This window comes from Mus caroli, unplaced genomic scaffold, assembly GCF_978045245.1.
Source record: "Mus caroli unplaced genomic scaffold, Mus_caroli_1 scaffold_5, whole genome shotgun sequence".
In the NCBI taxonomy this organism is placed as follows: Eukaryota; Metazoa; Chordata; class Mammalia; order Rodentia; family Muridae; genus Mus; species Mus caroli.
In genome coordinates this window covers 36,630,165-36,649,478 of record NW_028227260.1, presented here as the reverse complement: position 1 = coordinate 36,649,478, position 19,314 = coordinate 36,630,165, and the positions used below count along the sequence as shown (strand labels likewise).

The following is a 19,314-nucleotide window of genomic DNA, read 5'->3' as shown; positions in this document are numbered from 1 at the left end:
TATCTATCTATCTATCTATCTATCTATCTATCTATCTATAATCCTGTACCTCTAAAGAACCCTGATTAAGATGCAGATTAAAGTCCAAACCTCAAGTAAATATCACCTGATCTCAGATAGAATAGTATGATGGATAATATTGTTTTCCAACTTTGATTAAATCTGGATTCAACTCAAGCCTAATTTGGACAGTTCTATGAGGGATTGTATTGATTAGATTATTTCATGTGGGAAGACTCACCATGAATTTGCCACACTTTCTAGTGGCAGCTCATGTAAAAGGACACGTTGCTTTTGGTCTGCTGGCTCCTACTCTCACTGGTTCATCTATACTGTTGCTGAGGCATTCCTTCTCTGGTATTAGAACCTAACTATTTGAGATTCCAAAACAGACTGAAGACCAGAAGTTTTCTAGGAATTCCCTGTGAATCTAGCAGCAGATTGGAACTTTTGAGATGTGGTGGGTTTCCATGCTTTGTCCCAATTCTGATGAACTGTATGAGAAGGATTAGAAGGCGTGGCCTTCTTGGAGGATTTGTGTCACTAGGGATGGAATTTGAGATTTCAGGCCCATTCTCTCTCTCTCTCTCTCTCTCTCTCTCTCTCTCTCTCTGTGTGTGTGTGTGTGTGTGTGTGTGTGTGTGCTTGCTGTCTGCAGATCAGGATGTAAAGCTCTCAGCTGCTGCTTCAGTTCCATGGCTTCCTGCTTGCTGCCAGGCCGTTCTCCACCATGATGATAACGGACTAGCAACTCTTACCAAAGAAACCATTTAATTAGGGGGATTTGCTTACAGTTTCAGAGGGTTAGTGTAAACATGTATATTATTTGGGAAAGCAGCATTCATGAAGATCCCTCAAAGATCTAAAAATATGCCGGGCAGTAGTGGTGCACACCTTTAATCCCAGCACTCGGAAGGCAGAGGCACTCGGATCTCTGAGTTCGAGGCCAGCCTGGTCTACAGAGTGAGTTTCAGGATAGCCACAGAGAAACCCTGTCTTGAAAAACCAAAAAAAAAAAAATTAAAAATATGATATTTATAAATCATTTATATAAGGTGAGCTATTATTGGAATATTTTTATCTTTCTGCTAAAATTTTTTAAGATTTATTTATTTTATGTGTGTGTATGAGTATTTTGTCTGTAGGTATATGTATGTGTACATACTATTTGCATGCCTGATACCTGAGGAGGTGGGAAGAAGACATATGATTCTCTAGAACTCAATTTACAGATGGTTGGGAGCTACCATGTGGGTTCTGGGAATTGAACCTGGGTCCTCTGCAAGAGCAATAGGTGCTCTTAATCACTAAGCCATCTCTCTAGCTCTACATTTATGTATGTATGTATGTATGTATGTATGTATGTATGTATGTATTTATGTTGAGGTGTGGTCTGAGGTGTGGTCTCAGGGATGAGGAGATCCTCATGTAGACCAAGTGATGCTATGTGACCTTGTCTACCAAGTTATTCCTGATTGGTCAATAAAGATATCTGTAGCTGGGCAGAAGACACATAGGTGAGGTTTCAGTTCCTGGGCTTGGAGTCTGAGGCAGGACCACCAAAAGAGAGAAAGAAGGTGGAGAAAGGAGAAGACACCATAGGGTAAGTGAATCATGAAAATATGGCCATCAAGGCTGGCCAATTGGAGTAAGAGTGGCTCAGGCAGAACATAGCAAGTTCTAACTCAGGGTAATTGATAGGTAAGTAGATACTAATAGCTTAGAGTGTATGTATATATCTGCCCATCTCTAGAGTTTTAAATGCTTATCATAAATATGAAGGTTTTGTGTCTTTTATCTGCGAACTATATGATCTAAGGTGGGATAGAAACCCCAGATTATGTATCTACTACAACATATTTTTGTTTTTATTTAGTTAGTTATTTTTTGAGACAGGGATTCTCTGTGTGGCTTTGGCTGTCCTGGAACCCACTTGTCTTAGTCAGGGTTTCTATTCCTGCACAAACATCATGACCAAGAAGCAAGTTGGGGAAGAAAGGGTTTATTCAGCTTACAATTCCATACTGCTGTTCATCACCAAAGGAAGTCAGGACTGGAACTCAAGCAGGTCAGGAAGCAGGAGCTGATGCAGAGGCCATGGAGGGATGTTCCTTTACTGGCTTGCCTCCTCTGGCTTGCTCAGCCTGCTTTCTTATAGAACCCAAGACTACCAGCCCAGGGATGGTCCCACCCACAAGGGGCCTGTCCCCCTTGATCACTAATTGAGAAAATACCCCACAGCTGGATCTCATGGAGGCACTTCCCCAACTGAAGCTCCTTTCTCTGTGATAACTCCAGCTGTGTCAAGTTGACACAAAACTAGCCAGTACACTACTCTGTAGACCAGGCTAGCCTTGAACTCACAGAGACCTGCTTGCTTCTGCCCTCTAAGTGCTGGAATGAAAGACATGTGCCATCACTGCCCAGCTCCCTACATTTATTTTTTATGTGAGTGTATGTATGTATATATGTATGTATGTATGTATGTATGTATGTATGTTGGTGTGAGGATGCCTTGGCACATTTGTAGAAGTCAAATGACAGCTTGCAGGAGTTGTTTTCCCTTTACTACTATGTGGGTTCCAGCAGTGGAATTCAAATCAGCAGACTTTGCAGCAAGTGCCTTCACCTAAACCATCTCACAGGCCTGTCTTACCTTATTTTGAAAGGTAAGAAACAGGATATGGGTTGAGACTGCATTAAAAAAAAACCCTGAATATCTGAAGTAATGATGCTTTAATCAAGATACTACTTGTACCGTTCCTTTTCCTCTTCTGGGGACGGTGCTCAGAGGCACTCAGGATGGTCCAGCGTTTGACATACCGCAGTAGGCTTTCCTACAACACAGCCTCTAACAAAACTAGGCTGTCTTGAACTCCTGGCAACAGGATTGTTTACCTCTACACCAAGAAGGTTGACAAGCTCCTAAATCCGCATGTGCGTGCTCCCAGGCGGACTGCGAGGGGTTCATGCTGTGCGACCCAAAGTCCTTCTGAGACTGTCTAAGACGAAGAAGCACGTCAGCAGGGCCTATGGTGGTCCATGTGTGCCAAGTGTGTCCATGACAGGATCAAGTGGGCTTTCCTTATCGAGGAGCAGAAAATCGTTGTGAAAGTGCTGAAGGCACAAGCACAGAGTCAGAAAGCAAAATATATATATGCAACTTTTTTAAGTAGTAAAAATCAAGACTTGGTCTAAAAAAATACTACTTGTAGGGCAGGAGAGATGGCTCAGCAGTACAGAGCATCTGGCAGCTCTTCCAGAGGACCCAAGTTCAATTCCTAGCTTCCCACATGACAGCTCACAACTGTCTTAATCCAGCTCCATGTGATGTGACACCTTTACATAGACATACATGCAAGCAGAACATGAATGCACATAAAACAAAAATAAACCATTTTAAAAGTTGCTATTTCTATTGTTTTGTCCATACGCTGGAAATAATTTTTATGCATGGTATACTAAATTTCTAAAAAGTCTTTTTTTTTTTTAGGTAAGGGAGGGAGGCTGGAGAGATGGCTCAGTATGTCGGAGAATTGGCTGTTTAATTCCCTACACCCACATGATGATTCACAACCATACTTAACTCCAGTCTCAGGGGCTCTAGTACCTTCTTCTGGTTTCTACCAGAACTAGGCATGTGCATGGAGCATAGTCATACAGACAAAACACCCATGCACATAAAACGAACAAGTAAATACATAAAATTTAGGGTGTAAAAGAGGAGCTGGCAAAAAAAAATCACCTTATGATTCAAAATTCCAACTATTGGGTGTATATTCTGTACCACCCCCCAATGAAAAGAGTATATAAAGGAACCTACCTCCATGTTTGTTGCAGAGCTACTCATAATAGTGAAGATATGAAATCAAGCTAAATACCCAGCAATGGATATATAGATAAAAATGTGATAAATACATGCCATGCATTATTTGTCAATGATTGAAAAGAACCTTGTCAGTTGTGATACTATGGATGATCCTGGAAAACAGTGTTGTAATTAAAATATGCCAGACATCTAAAGAAAAATAGTACATGTTTTCCAGTATTTGAGGAACTCTAATCATCTGAATTCATCGAAGTTGAGAGTAAAATAATGTTTAGCAGAGGCTGAGGAACAAATAGATGACAGGGTTGGTCAAGATAGACAGAGGTTGGTCAAGTGGTACAGTGGTACACAGGAGAACTAAACCCTGGGATGCTTGCATAGTAGAGGAACTGTAGGCAACAATAAAGCATTGTGTATTTCAAATAGGTACAAGAGATGACTTCATCTCTTTGATTCATCAAGGAAGACTTCATTGATAAATGTTTAAGGTGGTGACTGTACTAATTACCCATGCTGGGTATTGTGGTGCAGAACTTGGGAGGCAAAGGAGGGCAGATCCCGTGAGTTTGAGGTCAGCCAGAGGCATATGGTAAAACTCTGTCTCAGAAACAAACCAAACCAAAACAAACCAAACAAAAAAAAGCAGAACATCTGAGGATTTTTCCTTCCAGTTACCCAAACTTGCTAGGAATCTCCACCACATATAAGGTAGGAAGTGACACATGTAATCAGTGAAACACAAATTCCAGTGAAACAGATCTGACCACAAATGATGATTTCACATGTGATGGATGCATCATCTTTGTACGTTACTTGAGGGAATAATGGACTACATTCGTGAATGATAGTGAGGAGATGTAGGTGAACATAGAAAGGTATGAGTAGCATTTTTCAGACCGGGAATGGTCAGTTAGCATATGAAGTGACGGTCAGGACAGTAGCTAATAAATGTGGGCTGAGCATGCTGGTAAAACCCAGATCAGAAAGGTGAGGCAGAGGAGTCCTGGATCTCAAATTCATGACTACCTTGACACACATAGTAGGAGCTTGTCTAAAAGAGTAGAAAATAGAGCTAGGAATAGTAGTCCAACCTGTAATTCCAACACTTGGAGGACCAAGGCAGAAGACTGATGAGTTTGTGGCCAGCATGGCCTAAAGAGTGAGATCCTGTCTCAAGAGAAAGAAAAGAAAACAAATAAGGGAAATTATTTAAGTGTACTTATAGAAAATAAACAGTGAATAATAGAATTAGTCCAATTGTCCCCTCAGGATACAAGACTTAACTCTTTAAAAATAATCATTCACAGTGTAAAATCTATCAAAGGTTCTTTGTCCTTTTGGTTTTTCGAGACAGGGTTTCTCTGTGTAGCCCTGGCTGTCCTGGAACTCACTCTGTAGACCAGGCTGACCTCGAACTCAGAAATCTGCCTGCCTCTGCCTCCCGAGTGCTGGGATTAAAGGCGTGCACCACCATGCCTGGCTTCTATCAAAGGTTCTTAATCTTTCCCCTATTGATACCTTTTTAAAAAAAAAAAGCATTTATTTACTTTTATGAGAGTTGATTGGTATTTTGCCTGCATATATGTCTGTGTAGGGTGTCAGATCCCTTAAGACCTGCTTACTGATAGTTATCACTTGCTCTGTAGGTGCTGGGGATTGCAAGAGCAGTCGATACTCTTAAACCACTGAGCCCATCTCTCCAGACCCTAATTCTTTTTAAACTTGTATGTGTCTATGTGGAGGCATGCCATGTGTGGAGGCATGCCCTCAGAGGCCAGAGGCAGGCAGCAAGTCTCCTGGACCTATGAGCCACGTGATGTGGTGCTGGAAACCAAACTCAGGACCTCTGGGAGAGCAGTTAGTGCTCTTAACTGCTGAACCATCTCTCTAGACTGTTACAACATTATTTTTGTTATTGTTGTTATTGGTTTTGGTTTTTTTTTCGAGACAGGGTTTCTCTGTGTAGCCCTGGCTGTCCTGGAACTCACTTTGTAGACCAGGCTGGCCTCGAACTCAGAAACCCGCCTGCCTCTGCCTCCCGAGTGCTGGGATTAAAGGCGTGTGCCACCACCGCCTGGCCTGTTACAACATTTTAAAAACCCTTTAAATATCATAGTTGGGTGTGGCAGTATATATCTATGTCATTCTCTAAGGGTATGTTTAACTAAATATCAAAGAGTAGAATTACCACAAGAAAGAATTGTAGGCTGTTATATTTATTGTTTAATAGATTTTGCCCAATTGCCTTTCATAAAAAGATTGAATTAAAATAGCCATCTCCAACAGAGTATAGGCATCTCCATATTCCCACAAAAATAGTCAGTAATATTATTGAATTTACAAACTTTGATGTCATAGCTGAAACACAGTTGTTTTGATTTGCATGTTTTTAAAATCAAGCATTTTTATATGTCTATTGGACATTTGGATCTTTTGTTTCTCCTTTGCGAATACATATGTTTATATCTTTGGCACTTTTTTTTCCTATTTGTTATTTTTTTAATAATACCTACAGATATTTAAATTACAATCAGTTCTCTGGCATCCAAAGCTTATGCTTCTTTTAAAAGATGAACACAGATTTAAATTTTTATGTTAATCAATCGACGAATTAGTTTTTTTTGGTTGAGAAAGCACATTTTGAATTCCGAAAGTCCATTAGTAGTGTTCTCAAGCCTTATGGGTTTCCTGGCTCACCTCCTGAAAGGGCCTCCTTCACACAGGGCCCCTCACCAGGGAGGGCCTCAAGCTGGGGTGTCATGTTTCAACATTCTAAGAAGGAGGCTGCATGGACAGTTTATATTTGGAGTATGATTCTCCAGTGGAAACAGGTGGGTGCCTGGGGACTCTTCTGCATATGTTTGTTCCTGAATTCTGGGTTTTGTGAGGGTGGTGGCACTAAAGTTGTTAAGGAAGGCAAGGAGTAAAAAGGCATTTCTTCTGGGGACCGCCTGGCATCCTGGACCTGTTCTTCCATTTCTAAGGGGGAAAGATCACTCATGGCCGTGCTGTTCCAACATGCCCATTGCTGCTGAAAAATGCTCAGTGCTCGCCCCCTACAAGGTGACAAACAGAACAGAAATGGCAGAACCTGGGGAGCCGTTACCCATGCAGCGATAAGATGAAAAGCCCACCTGTTAAGCCTCCTTTCTTTCTACGTGGTAGCAGTTGCTCCTTTTGTGGGTGTGGTGAGATTGATGTAAAAATCCAAACAAACAAACAAACAAACAAACAAAAGAGCATGACGTTGGATACTAACCTTTGAAGTCACTAGTTTGTAAGGTACTGGGTTCATTTCGGTTTGGTCTTCATTAAACTATCCAGAGTCTCCTGTGAAGAAGTACTCAGGCACCTGGTAGGCAAAGGTAAGTACAGCCAAAACCTCAAAGGTTTTCAATTATTTCTGTAAAACTATCAAATTTTCAAATCTGAGTATCTTTCCAAAGAGTAATCTTCGATTGCATTAAAAAAACGAACTGGGCTTTGTTTAGGAAAAAAATGTATTTAAAATGTCAGCAATTACATCTGTTTTCAGCGCTCAGGGGGCAGTTTATAGTAGCTAGAAAATGTTTTTTTTTTTTTAAGTGTCATAAAATTGTGTAAAAGAAAGAGTCTTTAAAATTTTTACAACCTGGACATTTTCATGGCGAATGAAAATGTCTTTACTGCATTTTCCCCTTACTGGGGGGCGAAAATGATGTTAACAGAAAAGGGAATACAGACAAAGAAAGTGAAGGCTTTGATTGTATGGTTTTCCTCTTTCTCTAGATGATTTGATGGTGGAATTGTTGCTAAGGGAAGGCAGGTTGTATAGAAAGCCAGTGGGGAGCGTTAGTATTGTAGCCTAAGAGGGAAAAGAAAGGATTCTTCAAAGATGCAGAAAAGGCTACAGTCGAGGCCTGGGAGTGGGTGGGGGTACAGACCCTTCCTAGTAACCAGGGACCCGTAAACTCCAACCGCTAGATGGTGATGACACTTGTGGGCTCTCAGATTGGAGAGCGCAGAGATGAGTGACAGGGCGGGGCGCTCTGGGGCTTGGCGCACGGACGCGAGGAGGGGGTTGCCTGTGCGTACAGAAGGGGGTCCTGTTGACTGCTTTCTGACCAGTGGGGGGTTGTGAGGAGGAGGGCGAGCGATGACGCGGAGCCCCCACGTGACCCGGAGCTGCAGAGCGACGCAGCCTTGGGTGCAGTCGTCACTCTCGTCTGGCCACCAACTCCCCGCTGCCCTGCGCGCGGCGGGCTGGCATCCGGCCCGGGGCGAGCAGAGCAGGTAAGGGCCCCCGGGCGGCTGCGCCGCGGCCCCCGTTAGCCACCGCCTCTCGATCCCTCAGCGCAATGGAGATGGATTGGGGAGGGGGCTGTCCATGCTGGATCAAGTTCAAGGAGCCTTCCCCTCTGATTCTCCCGTGTCGACCCCCCCCCCTCCCAGCCCCTAGCTAAATCTGTAGTGGGGAACCCTGTGCTTTGACAGGGCCGCTGGTAGGGAGAGTCTCTAGAGGGAAATACAGAGGGAAACGTCCATCCTCTTTAATTAACTCCATCAATGGGCGTCCGCACATGTCCGCGGGCTTCCTGCTCCTTTCAGAGGAGGGACGCGCGCCACCGTGGCATTTGCTGAGAAAATGGTGGGCCTTAGTGCCTGGACGGCGGGCTCGGTAGGGGTGGTGTCTCAGAAGGAGGGGAGGGACCTTTGACAACCGGATTCCATAAAGGAGAGTGTTGGGATGTGTGGCCTTGGTACTGGCAGAAGCATTCAGTGCTTTTACTCTCTCCTTTTGGACAATAGTTCGATGTGGCTCTATTTGTGGTGAGGCGAGGGAAAAAACGGAGACAGACAAGAGAGCTGCACAGGATCTATGGAGGCTAGTGTGAGTACCAATACCAAATCGTTGAAGTTCTGTATGGATTCTATGCAGCCACGTAGGCACTGTTATATTTATTTGTATGTGTGTATGTATATATATTTGCGAATGTATATATATTTGTATATATGTATTTATATATAATTAGGATGTGGGGTGGGGCTAACCTAGGAACTTTACCTAAGCTTTGTTTCCTTAACAGGCTTCGGACTTTTCACTTAAATCCTATGGTGGAAACCAGCAAAGACAAAACTTTATTACAGATTATTTTGATTTATGTCAGATGATATTGAAAAATACAAATTATTGTGTAAAAAAATGGTACTATTGTTTGATATAGCCTTTGGGGGATGGGATAATGATTTTGCAGAAGCGGACGCCTTCCTGCATACCTTGTATCTTGTACTGAGACTCCTAGAGATGGCTTTCAGGGGAAGCAGATGGCAGGCTCTGATTGAAGAATCATGGGACCTGGGGCCTCCATCTCTTCCGCCATCCTCCAGTTTCCAGACTGTCATGTCTACCTGGCCATCTTAATAAAGGAAATGGTGGACTTTTGAGGAAAGACCTAGAATCCTACAGGTGGTTTAAAAATAAATTTTCTCTTTCTCCCTCCTTTTCCTTTTCCTCTCCCCCTGTCTGTTTTACCCATTTCAGTGTAGGTGAAGCCTTAGGTTATGACTGTGTCTCTTAATGTCAAAAGGCAGGGCCGAGGAACACAGATGTTTGGTGCTAGGCTATCACAGGCACTGAGCACTCACCCTCTTCCTTTTCTTTGTCTGTTCCCAGGGCTTCTCATGTTTGAAGTAGGGCTTTTTACCCCTGGAAGCAAGGGAAAGAGGGGGAGACTGTTTCAGAGCTGTGGAGGTTGGTATGAAGGTGGGTAGTGGCTGGGGATGACAAAAGAGGGTGGGTTTAGCTTGAAAGGACTCCAGTGGATGGCACTTCTGCCTGCCTTGTCTATCTATCCACGGCCGATGTGCACAATGCTGCCATACAACCTGTCAATTTCAGCGCAGGAAACAGTGGGAATCTTTGAGCGAGGGTGGACCGGGCTGTGACAAAGAAGGCTTGAGATGGGATCATAAGATAGGAATACAGGGTTAAAATGGATCAGGACTCTGGCAATGCAAACCAAGTATTGGAACCAAGAATCGAGGTGTTTTTCTGTTCCACTAAGGGCACAGTCCCCATTATCTCCTGTTTATCTATGTGCTTATAGATCCTCCTGCATGTCTGCTTCAGAGTCTGAGGTTCTTGGAAGCAAGGAAGCAAAGAGGAAATGATCTCTGATCAGAATAACTGGTAAGAGGGAGGGAACTGTCTGGTATGTCTCTAATGCGGGTTAGTGGAGACCAGTGTGCATCCTATAAGAGGCTGTCAGAAGGGGCTTCTTATTCTCTTTGACAGCCATTCTTTTCTCACTATTCCTGATATTTACCACAAACCTTTACCTTGACTCTGGTATATGGAAAAGAGTATTATAGCACCTAAGGAAGTTGGACGAATTGAGAGAATTAATTGCTAATAATATGACTACTCTATCAAGAACAAACTCCTCTCTGTCTCTCTCTTTGTCTGCATTTCCCTAGGTCTAAAGGCCTCATGACTCTATATACTTCAAGAGCGCTTCACCAAGCAAAAGAAGGACAGAAGCGGGAACTTCGTTCATTCCAGGTTCGTATGAGTGGGGACCTGTACTAATGATAACCGTAGGAGACCCCTTACAAATCTAGTTCTGAGAGTTTCTGTTCCTTGTCCATTTGTTCTCAGCCCTCCTGCCATCCTTGACACAATCCATCTGGCATATGAAAATAGCTGGGCATTGGGGAGGATAGGAAGAAATGAAATAAGGGGTGAAAATTTGCCAATCATCCTCTTCTAGCAAGCTCATTGTTCCTACCCTTTCCGGTTCCTGTTTGTATCTATTTGAATAATGCCGGAGAGTTAGAAGAGACGGTTAAATTCATTTCCTTCTTCCACTTCTAGGTCTACTTCCAGGGGCAGCTCTGCTGGCCTTTAAGTGGTTAAACACCATTGCCCAGACACACCATCCTCTTTCCTAGCCCAAGTGAGCCCTCCTATATATTGTCCGTGCCTTCAGCAGGGGTGATTACATGGGCCGTGTACAGGATGTGGGCTGGGCGACTGCAGGACTGGTGATCTGGGCTGGTACCTGCTACTGCATTTACAGATTAACCAAGGGAAGAACTCAGAGTGTGAGCGGACATGCCAGAAATGGGTCCAGAATCGAGACGGAGACTGTGGTTGGGGAACAGAACCAGACCTTGGCCACAAGTGAAGCCATGGCTGGAAGAGAGGCTGAGACTAGAGTCAAGACTGAACCAGAAACTGGAGAAGGAGGTGAGCCTGTGGCTGAAGTAGACTCCAAGGTCCCCGTTCTAGTAAGATCCAGTGGCAACTGTCAGGCCAAGACAATGCTTGAGGAAGAGATAGAGACCCAGTCTGTGACCAGTTCATTGGTGGAAACAATGGTCATGACAGAGGCAGTGACTTTGACTGAATCCACATCCCAAGCCAAGGAAGTAACCATGAAAGAGGCAGTTACACAAACTGATGCTGAGGCTGAGACAGTAGGCAAGAAAGAGGCAGTGACTCAGACCAAAGCTAAAGCTTGGGCAATGGCTGGCAGGGCAGAGGTCAAGAAAGAAGCAATGACCCAGACCAAAGCAGAAGCTCGTACATTGGCTGAAAAAGAGACAGAGATTAACAGAGTAACAGTGACACAGAGTGAGGTCTTGGCAGTGACCAAGGAAGTAGTCAAGATTGGAACAATGAATGAGACTGGAGTTGTGGCTGAAGCCATGATAAGACCACTGGAAGAGACTGTGAGTGTGACTAGGACTCAATCTGAGGCTAGGCTTGATGCTGCAGTTGACACTAAGGAGAATCTTAATGATATGTCTGTTGTAGTGACTGGAGTGGACACGAAGTCCTATGCACAGTCTCAGGCTGTGGCCATAATCCAAAATGATGATATGGCTGGTGCTGAGGCTGACAAGGAGGATCTCAAAAACATGTCTAAGGCAGGATCTGGGGTAGATATGAAGGCTTCTGGTCAGCCTCAGATTGCTGCCAACAGTCTGGCTGAAGCTGTGCCAGGGGCAAAGACTGATGCTTGGGACAATGCAAAGGACATTTGTGAAGCAGAGGCAGATATAAGAACTTGTTTAATACAATCTGAGACTGTGGCCAAGATAGAGACTGAGGCAACGTCCAGTGCCACGATGGATGGTGGGAAAGATGCCAATGTTAAGGCAATGACTGATGCTAATGTAACGGATACCCAGCCTCAAGCTGTAACCAGTGATCAGACTGAAGCCATGCCTGATGCCAAGGTTAAGGGTAAAGGTAATGCCAGTGCCATGGCTAAAGCAGGGGCCAAGGCAAACAGCAAAACCAGTTTGCAGACTGATGCCTTGCCTGATACTGGGGATAAAAACAGAAGTGATAACAATGTCACGGCTAAGGCAGAGGCTGGGATAGATATGGTTTCCTGTACCCAGACTGAGCCTGTGGCCAATGTTCAGGGTGATGACTTGCCAGATGGCAAAATCAAGGCCAAGGACAATGCCAATACCACGTCTAAGGAAGGAGCTCAGGCTACGGCCCAGAGCCAGGGTGAAGCCTTACCTAATACTAAAGGTAAGGCTAGAGGGAAAGCCAAAGCCAAGTGTAAGGCAGCGGCTGGGACAGACACAAAAACTTGTGCACAGCCTCAGGCTGGGACAAAAACTCAAGCTGAGGCCTTGTCTGATTCCAAGGTTGATAGCAAAAGTGACTCTAATGCCGTTTCTAAAGCAGGGGCAAAGGCAGACCAGAAAGCCTCTGGTCAGCCACAGCCTGTGCTCAGTGGCCAGAATGAGGCCTTGCCTGGTACTAAGAATAAGGTCAAGGGCAATCCTAATCCTATGCCTAAGACAGAGGCGGGGACAGCTACAACAAGCTCTGCCCAGACTAATGTGACCAGTTCCCAGGGTGAGACCACACCTGGAGCCAAGAATAAGGCCAAGGGTAATCGGAATTCTGTGCCTAAAGCAGGGGCTGGGCCAGATACGACGGGTTCTGCCCAGTCCCAGACTGTAGCCAATTCCCACAGTGAGGCCTTCCCTGGTGCCAAGAATAAAGTTAAGAGCAATCCCAATGTTGTGCCTAAGGCAGAGGCTGGGGTGGGCGCCTGTCCCCAGTCTGTGGCCGCTTCCCAGGGTACTGCCGCGACTGGTACCAAGACTAAGGTCAAGGGCAATTCTAGTGCTGTGTCTAAACCAGATGCTGGAGCAGGTACAATGGGCTCTGCCCATGCCAAGACTGTGGCAAATTCCCAGGGTGAGACCTTACCTGGTTCCAAGAATAAGGTCAAGGGTAATTCCAATGCTGTGCCTAAGGCAGAAGGTACTACTGGGGCAGGTACAACGGACCCTAATCAGTCCCAGGCTGAGGCCTTGCTTGGTGCCAGAAATAAGGTCAGGGGTAATTCCAATTCTGTGCCTAAGGCAGAGTCTGGGGCAAGTACAATACTGGCTTTGGCTTCTTCCCAGGCTGAGGCCTTGCTTGGTGCCAGAAATAAGGTCAGGGGCAGTTCCAACGCCGCGCCTAAGGCAGAGGCTGGGGTAGGTGCAAGGGGCTCTGCCCAGTCCCAGGCTGTGGTCAGTTCCCAGAGTGAAGCCTTGCTTGGGGCCAGGAACAAGATTAGGTCCAATGCTGGTACTAAATCAGGAGCAAGAACAGGTACAAGGGGCTCTGCTCAGCCCCAGGCTGTGGTCAGTTCTCAGAATGAAGCTTTGCTTGGGGCAAGGGATAAAGGTCTATCCAGTTCACAGGTAGAAGCCACTGTAGACAATAGGGTCTATGCAAAGCCTATGGCAGGGGCTGTGCCCACTTCTGAAATGGTGACTGTGGCAGGTGCTCAGCCTAATGTTCATGACTATTACTGGAATGGGATTGGTGTTGAGGACTGGATTGCTGCTGAGAGGTGGATCAAATTCAGGTTTCAGACTATAGATGGAGACTGGGAGAATAGTGTATCCTGGACTGAGGATGAGAGTGGAGCCAGTATTGGGCCCTGGACTGGGGCGGCTAATGACAAGGCTGGCATTGTTAGCTCCTGGGCTGTGGCTTGTGATGAAACTAGCATTAAGTCCTGGACTGGGGCTAGGCCTGAGAATGAGGTTGCTCTTGGGTCCTGGGTAAGTGCTGGTGACCAGGCCACTGGAGCAATCTGGGCAGGAGCTCAGACTAGTGATGGGACCTGGGTTGCAGACAAAGCCAGTGGAGGTTCCTGGACTGGGGCCGAGAACCAGATCAGTGCAGGTTCTTGGGTTGTCTCTGGAAACCAGGCCATTGCTGGGCCCTGGGCTGTGAGTCAGGTCACTGATGGGTCATGGCCTGCAGTCCAGGCTAGTGGAGTGTCCTGGGTTGTGGACCAGGCTACTGGGACCTGGACTGTAGCTGAGAACCAGACTGGTGCAGTGTCTTGGGCTGGAGCTGGCAATATAGTTAGTATTGGATACTGGACTGGGGCTGTAGACCAGACCAATGCAGTGTCCTGGACAGGAACTACTGATCAGGTTGGTGTTGAGGCTAAGCCAAGGTTTGAAGATCAGGCCAGTGAAAAGGGGTCTTGGGTTGTAGCTGGTGTCCAGACTAGTGGAGAGACCAGGTTGGGATCTGAGGATCAATCCAGTGGAAGGTCTTGGACTGAGACTGTAGACCAGGCCAATGTGGCATCCAGGCTTGGAACTGTAGATCCAGCTAGTGGTACATCTTGGGCTGGAACCGGAGACCAGGTTGGTGGAGTATCTACATCAGGGTCTGCAGACCAGTCTAGTAGTGGATCATGGGCTGGCACGAGGAATCTGGCTGGGGAAAGGTCTTGGACTGGGACTGGTGATCAGTCGGATGGTGCAGCCAAACCTGGTTTTGAGAATCAGACCAGTAATGAAGGGTCTTGGGCTGGCACTATTGGCCAGCCTAGTGGAGGTTCCAAGTCAGTGTCTGAGGCTCAGTCTGCTGGAAGATCTTGGGCAGATTCTGCAGACCAACTCAGTGGAGGGTTCTTGGTTGGGCCTTTGGACCAGGCCAATGGAGAGTCTCAGCCTGTCTCTGGGGAACTGGCTGCTAGTGGAGTAGATCAGACTAGTGGAGGAGGATGCTGGACTGGTTCTGGGGACCAGTCTGGTGGAGAATCTAGGCTGGGTCCCAGGGACCAATCGAATGGAGAGTCTTGGCCTGGCACTGGAGATCAGACTGGTGGATGGTACTGTACTTACACTGGGACTCAGACTATTGGAGGAGGCCCTTGGGTTGGGGCCAGTGGTCAGGATGTTGGAGGGCCAAAGCCAGTGCACATGAACCAGGCTACTGGTGGGGCCTGGCTTGGCACTGGGACTCAGGTCAGTGCAGTGCCCTGGACTGGTGATCAAGTTAGTGGTTGTCCCAAACCTGGATTTGAGGATCAGGCCATTGGAGGAGGATTCTGGGCTGGTGCTGGGGACCAGACCACTGGAGGGTCCAGGCCAGCTGTGTCTGAGGATCAGTCTAGTGGAGGAGTTTCCTGGGGTGGTGCTGGTGGTCATGTTATCGGAGGGTCTAGAACTGATCAGTCCAGTGGCACGTCCTGGCCTGGCATGGGGAGTCAGGTCAGTGGAGGGTCTTGGATTGGGACTGTGGACCAGACTAGTGGCTGTACTAAATCTGGATTTGAAGATCAGACATGTGGAGGAGGCTCCTGGGTTGGTACTGGGGACCAGACTAGTGGAGAATCCTGGCCTGGGTCTAGGGCTAGTAATGAAGCCAGTGGAGGATCTAGGCTAGATCCTCAAGACCAGGGTAGTGGAGGGTCCTGGATTAGGTCTGAGGATCAGGCCAGTGGACGATTCCTTGTCAGTGCTGAGGTGGAGGCTAATGAAGGATTTTGGTTTGGGCCTGGCAGTGAGGCCTTTATAGGGTCTTGGTGCTGGACAGAAGAGGCTACTATTTTGCCTGTAGCTGGGATGAAAGATGAGGCCAGTACTGAATCCACATCAGGGACTAGGGAAGAAACCAGCATTAGTTCTGGCTTAGGGGATGAAAAGAAGACCAGTTCTGAATCCTGGACCAGATCTGAAGAGACAGCTTTTACAGGCACCTGTGATGGGGGTGAGGCTAAGACTGTGGCTGGAGCTGAGGCTGAAGTTGATCCTGAATCTAAGACTAGAGCTGAAGCTAAGGCTGAGGCTGAGACCAAGGTTGAGGCTGAGGTGCGAGTGGAGACTAGGGCTGAGGCTGGGGCAGCAGCTGCAACTGCTTCTGAAGCCGGAGCTGAGGCAGGGGCTAGAGTTGAGGCAGGGGCTGGGGCTGAAGCTGGAATGGGGTTTTGGCCCTGGAATGGTGGAGATGACACTACTAAAGGGTCTAGGCTTGGAGCTGAGGCTGAGGCTGGGGCTGGGGGAGGGGCAGAGGCTGGAGCTGAGACCGAGAATAGCATGGGATTTTGGTTCTGGAATGGAGATGCAGCTACTAAAGGGTCTAAGCTTGGAACGGAGGCTGAAGCTGAGACTGGGATTGGAACAGGGACAGGGACAGGGACAGGGACAGGGACAGGGACAGGGACAGGGACAGGGGTGGGAGCAGGGGTAGAGGTTCAAGCTGTAGCTGATACCAGCATGGGATTTTGGTTCTGGGATGGAGCTGGAGCCACTAAAGGGTCTAGGCTTGGGACTGAGGCTGAGGCTGGAGTTGGGACAGGAGCTCAGGCTGGGGCTGAAGCCGTGGCTGGGACCAGTATGGAATTTTGGTCCTGGGATGGAGATGAAGCTACTAAAGGTTCTAGGCTTGGGGCTGAGGCTGAGCCTGGGGCTGGAGTTGTGGCTGAGCCTGGGGCTGAGACCAGTATGGGGTTTTGGTTTTGGAATGAAGACTCAACCACTAAAGGGTCTGGGCTTGGGACTGAGGTTGGGGCTGGCTTAGGGTCTTGGACTTTTTCTACAAATGTAAATGATGGTGAAGATGAGGAGGAGGAGGAACTAAGTAGAGAATCCAGCCCTGGTATTGAAGAGATTAGTCTAAGAACCCTATTTGGGGCTGAGAGTGAGGACAGTAATGACCTCAGATCTACAAATGAAAAAGATGTCAATGCTGAATCTGGGACTGGGGATAAGGCTGACGACACTAAAGACCAGTTTGATGCTGCTAATGGAGTTGACATAAGGTCTTGGTTCTATACTGGTAATGAAAACAAATGTGAGGATGAATCTTCATCTCAGGTGAAAGTCAAAAAGTCAACGGAATCAAGGGGCATATATCCATCCATGGTCCCTGGGGCAGGAATGGGTGTATGGGATGGAACCATTGTTTGTTCAGAAAGCAAATTATTACACAAAACAAGCTTTCCAGGTGAAGATGGCTTCAGAAGGCAAGTCAGTACTGGAGTTAAGGTGCATTCCTGCAACTGCCGCTGTAAACGTACTGTTAATCTGGATCCACACGATCTTGAAAAACTCATTTGCATGATTGAAATGACTGAAGATCCTTCTGTTCATGAAATAGCCACTAATGCTCTATATAACAGTGCTGATTATCCTTATCCCCAGGAAATTGATCGAAATATAGGTGGAATTTCAGTTATCCAAAGCTTATTGAGCAATCCCTACCCAAATGTCCGGCAGAAGGCTTTAAATGCGCTCAATAACATCTCAGTTGCTGCTGAAAACCATAGAACGGTTAAGACATATTTAAGTCAAGTATGTGAAGATACTGTCACTTACCCCTTGAATTCAAATGTGCAAGTGGCTGGACTAAGATTGATAAAGCACCTGACTATTACTAGTGAATATCAGCATATGGTTACCAATTATATTTCAGAATTTCTCCGTTTGTTGGCTCTGGGAAGTGGAGAAACTAAGGACCATGTTTTAGGAATGCTTGTGAATTTCTCTAAAAATCCATCCATGACAAGAGACTTGCTAATTGCCAATGCACCAACAGCACTGATCAACATTTTTAGCAAGAAAGAGACAAAAGAGAACATCCTTAATGCCCTTTTACTTTTTGAAAATATAAATCGTCATTTTAAAAAAAGAGGGAAAACATATCCCCAAGACCGGTTCAGTAAAACTTCCCTGTATTTCCTGTTTCAACGACCTAAAGCCTGTGCCAAGAAACTTAGAGCCTTAGCAGCAGATTGTAGTGACCCAGAGGTGAAAGAAAGAGTTGAGGTATTAATAAATAAACTCTGATTGACTATCTGTTTTCCCCAAAGTTTGAGTAACATTTTGGTTTTTCATCCTGGACATGATGCGCATTGTAAATTGCATTAGAATTTTGAAACTGGTGTTGCCTATGAGGATCTATAGCTGGACAATTTTAGGAACAACAAATGAGTTCAAGCTTGTACTGAAAATACATGTGTCAATTTTTATCTTGTCTGGATTGAGATATTTTTAGTATGCTTCATGAGCAAAACCCAACCGATTCTTCATAAGTAAGGTAATCTTTGGTCCTTTGTGTGGACTTATGTTTATACATTTGAGACTTTATTTTTATGTCACCAATAAAGTTGTGTGTTTTAAAAAGCAAAAGAAGAGATATTGTCTTCATTCTTGGGTTTATGATCTGTTTAGAAAGATAAGATAGGGAAATAAAATCAGGAGTCTTTTGGTCACAGACAGCTGCTCCCCATTAGTGCTTAGAGGCAGCAGAAAATGCTGCGCAATGTATCAGTACCCATGGAATGCTTTGTGGAAAAGGAAGTCTTTTTAAAGCAAGCTGTTGCAAAAGGTCAAAAAGGCCATTTGAGGAAGAAAGGCAAGGAAGTGGGAATCCATTTCTGGCTAGCCTTGGATAGAATGTTTGAGCAGGGGTAGGAGAGGAAATAAAAGAGAGGAAAATAGCCTGAGTTCTGCCTACAGGGCACCTCTGACTGCTTATCGAAGAGTGTTTGAATATTGTATCTATCCCTAAGAAACATCAAGGACTTTAATCCCAATACTTGGGAGGCAGAGGCAGGTGGATTTCTGAGTTCGAGGCCAGCCTGGTCTACAAAGTGAGTTCCAGGACAGCCAGGGCTATACAGAGAAACCCTGTATTGAGTAAAAAAAAAAAAAAAAAAGAAAAGAAAGAAAGAAACATCATCAAGGACTTCCATGACCAGAGGATGAAAGGGGAGTAATATGGTTGGTTTGTGTTCAGGATGTGTCCAAGTTGGAGTGAGGACAGGAATGGTGACTAGAGACAGGCAAACAAGCTAGGAAGCTCCCACAGTAGCTGACGCATGAGATGAGAAACATCGGAAATGTCATTTGCTCCTGTGGGGATTATAAGGATAGCGAATAAGTGAGCTATCCTTTGTGACTTGCTATGTAGTCAAGACTGGCCTTGAACTCAGGACTTAGCAGTCCTCTAACCTCAGCTTTCCAAGCACTGGAGGAAGGGTAGGCCTGAGTCTCTGCCTAGGGTCAGAAAGCCTTGGAATGAGTAGGTGCTCCAGCCTGTTCTGGAGACACGAAGAGAAGCAGTTTTATTTTTTAAAAAAATTTTAAAATTAAGTTAAATTTTATTTAGGGTTGTGGAGTCCATGGAAACTTGTCCTCTTTCATAGCCAACTCTGGTGTTTATAGAAGTG

The 19,314-nt window shown here is 45.8% G+C and overlaps 1 protein-coding gene and 1 pseudogene across 3 annotated transcripts; both read left to right on the top strand.

Moving 5' to 3' along the window:
• Window positions 1-2,802: 2,802 nt before the first annotated feature.
• LOC110286381 (large ribosomal subunit protein eL34 pseudogene) lies at window positions 2,803-3,198 on the top strand (annotated as a pseudogene).
• Window positions 3,199-7,961: 4,763 nt separating this feature from the next.
• On the top strand, window positions 7,962-18,321 carry Armcx4 (armadillo repeat containing X-linked 4). Of its 3 annotated transcripts, none has more exons than XM_029473651.2 (6): window positions 7,962-8,101; window positions 8,618-8,699; window positions 9,483-9,560; window positions 9,916-9,998; window positions 10,286-10,370; window positions 10,683-18,321. In XM_029473651.2, the coding sequence occupies exon 6, from the start codon at window positions 10,811-10,813 to the stop codon at window positions 17,927-17,929; it is 7,119 nt and encodes a 2,372-aa protein (XP_029329511.1). In that variant the 5' UTR covers window positions 7,962-8,101; window positions 8,618-8,699; window positions 9,483-9,560; window positions 9,916-9,998; window positions 10,286-10,370; window positions 10,683-10,810; the 3' UTR covers window positions 17,930-18,321. The 3 variants fall into 3 exon arrangements, with proteins under 3 accessions (XP_029329511.1, XP_029329513.1, XP_029329510.1); XM_029473653.2 differs by having other exon boundaries at window positions 9,483-9,572; window positions 10,888-18,321; XM_029473650.2 differs by having other exon boundaries at window positions 9,483-9,572.
• Window positions 18,322-19,314: the final 993 nt, after the last annotated feature.